Source organism: Montipora capricornis, chromosome 10, assembly GCF_036669925.1.
Source record: "Montipora capricornis isolate CH-2021 chromosome 10, ASM3666992v2, whole genome shotgun sequence".
In the NCBI taxonomy this organism is placed as follows: Eukaryota; Metazoa; Cnidaria; class Anthozoa; order Scleractinia; family Acroporidae; genus Montipora; species Montipora capricornis.
The window spans coordinates 64,118,710-64,123,709 of record NC_090892.1 but is presented as its reverse complement, the minus strand read 5'-3'; the positions used below and the strand labels follow the sequence as shown (position 1 = coordinate 64,123,709).

The following is a 5,000-nucleotide window of genomic DNA, read 5'->3' as shown; positions in this document are numbered from 1 at the left end:
AACTCGGGACACCTGGTGACGAGTATAATAAGTTCTGGAGGGAGGGGAGTCCCAAATTGCTAAAAACAAAACTCACTGAGCAATCTGGGACTCCCTTCCCTCCAGGGGCACTTATTATACTCGTCATCAGGCGTCCCGAGTTGAGTGCCATTTTGAATTGGACACTTTGCGAGAACAACGGTTTCTGAACGCCATTTTAGCAGGTTAACTTACAAGTTCAACGCAGTCTGGTGGCTTCGCGTTGCTACCTGGACATGCTTCAGTGGATTCATGGTTTAGAGAAATTCATGTACCACGAGCCTGGCGTGTTTATTTAGCGACTGGATTCGATTTTCGCGAAAAAAATCGTGCCTGTTTTGGGTCGATCGGAGTCCCTAAGCTGGCTACCTTGTCACTATACTATGAAGGAAGGTGAACGGGGATCATTTTCCCCGAAACTTCGTATACGTATTATACGTATTAAAGACAACAACAGCTCACCACATGGTAAGTTTTATCGATTTTTATTTCCATTTTCTAGCAAATTCTCAGACCTAAACTTCGCCTCATATGTTCTCTATATTTACCTATGTGGCACACACAGTGAGCCTGGGTTACCTGTGATAAAACTTACATATCAAAAGCGTCCCAAAAAATAAACATTGACTCTATTACATTTACATTCTACTACATTTGATAGCACTGACATTTCCTAAAGAGTATGAAATTCAAGAAGCAGGTTAATCATGAAGCCTCATGATTGATATATTTCCATTTTAATACTAGCACTGTGTGATTGACGCATGCAGTGCATGCATTGCAAGTATAATTTATGGACTACCTAAACCCCTAAACATTCCCACAATACCACTCTCATACCTAAATATTTCGAAGTGGGGAATTTTGGAATTGCACGATTACTATAATATACATGGATACTGGAATATCGCGGACTAAAGATCACCTTTAGCATTGCTCTTATTGATAGCCAAGTCGATCGACACATGACTTTAAAATTGCCCAATCTGGTGTTTTTGTGACGAATGCTTGGAGGAGAGTTTGACTCGTTTACTGCTTATCGACTTTCAAGATGGTACAAGTTGAAACAAAAATCTCAAAAACATAAGCTTACCGTTCAGACGTAATTTCCTGTTAAATCTCTTGTGTTGTTCTCGGTTTTTTTTTTCTAGGTTGTATCCTGTTGCTTGGGAAAATTCCCGTTTTCTTCAGGAAGAGATCGTTATCCAGGGCTATCGCATACCTCCCAAGGCAAGTCAATTTGATAAGCCGACAAGGCGAACTTGATTGGTTATTCCCAGCTAAACGGTCTATGCTTCTTCCCCACTGAGGGTGTTGTAGACTGTTTTGGTTTTTTTGGTTTTTTAAAGTTAACCTTAAGCCTAAGAAGACGAATTGCATCAATAGTACTCGATTATACGAGCGACCCAAGCCCGGTTTACACTACAGAAATATTTTGGCACGGCTCCTGTGAAATTGGCACGGGTGCCAAAAAAGAGCCCAGCAAACTTTATTTACACTACACCATTTTTACCGTACCAAAAATACCGTACCAAAATTTTTGGGCCCACGTAACCTCTCATGGAGCCATGCGCAGTTCAACTATAATGAAGAACGTCCGCGTGATTTTGGTGGAGAATGAGCCGCCATTTTGAAATGTACTTAAAAAGACCGCTAGCCTATATGAATTAAGGCTCAAATTTAGCCCTTTAAAGTGTTTACACTACTTGTTCTATCCGAACCGTGCCTATTTTTTCAGCACCCGTACCATTTTCACCCGTGCTCGGACTACCTCGCCGAAGGTCCCAGCACGGGTAAGAATTTTGGTTCGGCGCGGATGAAATTTGGTATTGACAGGTTGTTTACACTGCAAATTTTATCCGAGCCGAACCTTTTTTTTGGGACCCGTGCCAATGTCACTCGAGCCGTGCCAAATATTTTCTGTAGAGTAAACCGGGCTCCAGTCGATCAACGCCTTCGCTGTAGCTTCAGTTGCGCCCGCACAGAGCCCCTAGTGTGAAAACATCATCCAATGGCTATTTGAACGTCAGCTCAAAATAATATTTTTCTTTATCATGACATGTGTAAAACGTAAAGTAATGTCACGTGGATGTTATGTAATGTTATCTGGTGCAAGGACGCCCACACTTGGGTATCAAGTGAAGCATCACAAAGCACATTCGCGTTCGCGTTTTTTGTTTTTTGTTTTTTGGTCGCGTCGTTGACCAAGTGACCAAAAGAAACGGACGGATCTGGGGACGAGAGTGCCCAAGGCAAAAAAGAAGGTGCGAATGCGTGTTCCATTTAACAATAGGGACTTAACGATCTACGACGTGGTCGTCAACGAGAACGCCACGAAACAACAATATCATTGGTTAAAAGAGGAAAAGCAACCGTCCGGCACGCATTTTTGCACATATTCTTGCGGTACTAACAGCGTCGTGAAATCACCAAATTTGAGGTTTTAACGACAACGCAAGCGCGCAAATGTGAATCTGTAATTCTCTATTTTTACTCTGAAACCGCTCGTACCAACTTAATTTTAGGATACTTCGCACACATTGTTCGACGCGAACGAGATGGCCTAACCGCGAGAGACATATGATAGTGCAAAGTTATATTTTGAGGTGAAGTTTTCGTTGACGTGGCGGTCGTAGATCGTAAGGTCCCAAATTATTCTACGAGGGCGAACTGGATATGAAGTGATAGATAACAAACGAGGCGCGTAGCGCCGAGTTGGTTATAATCATTTTATATATCCAGCAAACCCGAGTTGAATAATGGTTTGCAGTATCAATAAATTCGCTTGAGTTACGAAGGAAGTTTATTTGCTTAGTGCAGATGTACAAGATCATTTTCGGACACTGTGACATAGATCCTTATATGTTTTTTGATTTTAATGTATTAGCGAAGACGCGTAGGAACCATAATTTTAAGATAAGACCTAAAAAGACACGTACAAATTACTTTAAATGTTCATTTTTAATCGCTACGTAACAGATTGGAATAGTATTCCATCGAACATTATGCATGCACCTTCATTAAGCAGTTTTAAGTTCTATCTATTAGATCATTTGTGTCAATTTTAAACCAGGTTTACCTCGTGAGAGACAAGTATGTAATTTAATTAGATTAGCTTTTGGCCGTATCTATATTTTATTTCATGATTTTTAGTGTCAATTTTAGTATGCAATTTAATTAGGTTAGTTTTGATCCGCGTTTAAACTTTACTAGCAAATTCATGCCCTTCTCAGCAAAGCAGGGTGATGTACGGACACATTACGAGTGTGCAAGAAATATGGCTATAGTCTTGTTTCTCTTCACCACCTCTTCCATAGTTTGATTATACCTATTTTTACTTACAGTATATCAGTATGGGGTGTTGCTAGTTATGAATAAAGTATATCTTTCCAAAATTGACAAGTTTCAGAAAAGAGCAGTTCGTCTTGGTTTCCTTAAGGAGGTCTCACCCGTCTTAAGTCTTTTAGACGCCTCAGATAGTAAGTTATGGAAGAGTAAAACTTCTTCTACTGAAGCCCCTTTGGTAGATCTTCTCCCTCCCAGTAAAACAAGATTGCTAAGGAATCGTGGTCATTCCTATGTACTTCCTCAGATTAGGACCGAACGTTTCAAACGTTGTTTTGTTAATAGATACCTTTTCAATTTCATTTAATTGTTCATTGTAATCCAGAACGTTTGTTTTTTGGAACTAAGAAAGAGTTGTATTTATTTATTTTTTATTGCTGCCGGGTTCCTTGACCACTGATTAGGTACAGCAGGCTACGGGTCAATAGCCCGTGAGGCGAAGCCGAATGGCTATTGACCCGCGGTCCTTGAGGGCGAAGGGTCTAATTACTGGGTTGCCTTATAAGGCAAACCCAGTCGAGGTCTGCGTTTAGTTTGTTTGTTTTCTTTTTTTTCTTTTTTTTCTTTTTTTTTTTTTTTTTTTCCGTGTCGGTAAAAGTCTTGCCTGTCACTCCCCTGGTAAGTGGTGTCTTTGTGGATAGAGCCTTCTGCGCGTATTTTCGTAGGATCGAGAGGGTAGTGGGAACTGCGTAGATTTCTCTGGTGGACACAGTAGAATCATTAACTTAGCCTGCAATGGCGTCGAAAGTCATGCAACGCGAATGGCGTTTTAGTGGATCCTTAAACAAAATATACCCTTATGGAGCTCAATAATGGAAAGTCAGTTGGATAAACTAGGCATGAATCTCAAAAGCGACGAGTACTGGACTTCGACAACAATCTATCGCCCGTCGAGACGAAATCAAAGTGAGCAGTATTTACCTGAAGTACAAGGTAATTTGACACAATTGAGTTTGTTGTCTTCACGCACGCAATGAAATAGGAAGAGGTTTTCGCCTCTAAGAGCAAATATGTTGTTTGTTTCAATAAAACTTTCGCTGGAAAAGGATTCTGTGGTATTTTCTGCCTTTGTGAATTATAATATCATGTTGTGTATTGAATTTTCGAGCTTAAGGTTGAAATGTGATATGCGAGAAGTTTTTTAGTTTTGCTCTGTAAGCGGGAAGGGTTCACAGGCCTGTTGAAAGCGTGCTCGAGTTTCAACAAAATGAGCCCCAAAATCAGTGAAAACTTGTGACGCAGATGAATAATAAAGTAGCTGCTATTTCCAAAATGATGGAATTACCTGGTGATAATAACGTCGTACGCGTCTTGGAGAGTAAATTTTGACTTTGCATAAACAAGAGTTGGGCGATTGTGATCTTTGTTTTGACTTCGCTCATTTCATTGTCAAACTTTATAACACTTGACAGAAAAAGAAACTTTTTAAAAACCCGGTATCTTGCCATCATTTGACACAGATGCTTCACTGTTTGACGAGTAAACATGCAGCGGTAACGTAATCAGGGCGCCCGCTGAATTCCGGCCATGTCACTTTTCGATTTTGCAATTTACTTGAACGTAGCAAAAATCTCCCAAAATGTTTGTCGCTGATCGTAACTTTTTATATTCTATATTCACGGTTCAAAATTAATGTT

The 5,000-nt window shown here is 40.2% G+C and overlaps 1 protein-coding gene across 1 annotated transcript in view; it reads left to right on the top strand.

Moving 5' to 3' along the window:
* The window catches only part of LOC138022234 (cytochrome P450 10-like), a 23,340-nt gene that overhangs the window by 14,145 nt on the left and 4,195 nt on the right, over positions 1-5,000 (top strand). The window contains exon 5 of the mRNA XM_068869288.1: positions 1,170-1,248. Coding sequence (XP_068725389.1) covers positions 1,170-1,248 — 79 coding nt within the window. The remainder of the gene's footprint in view (positions 1-1,169; positions 1,249-5,000) is intronic.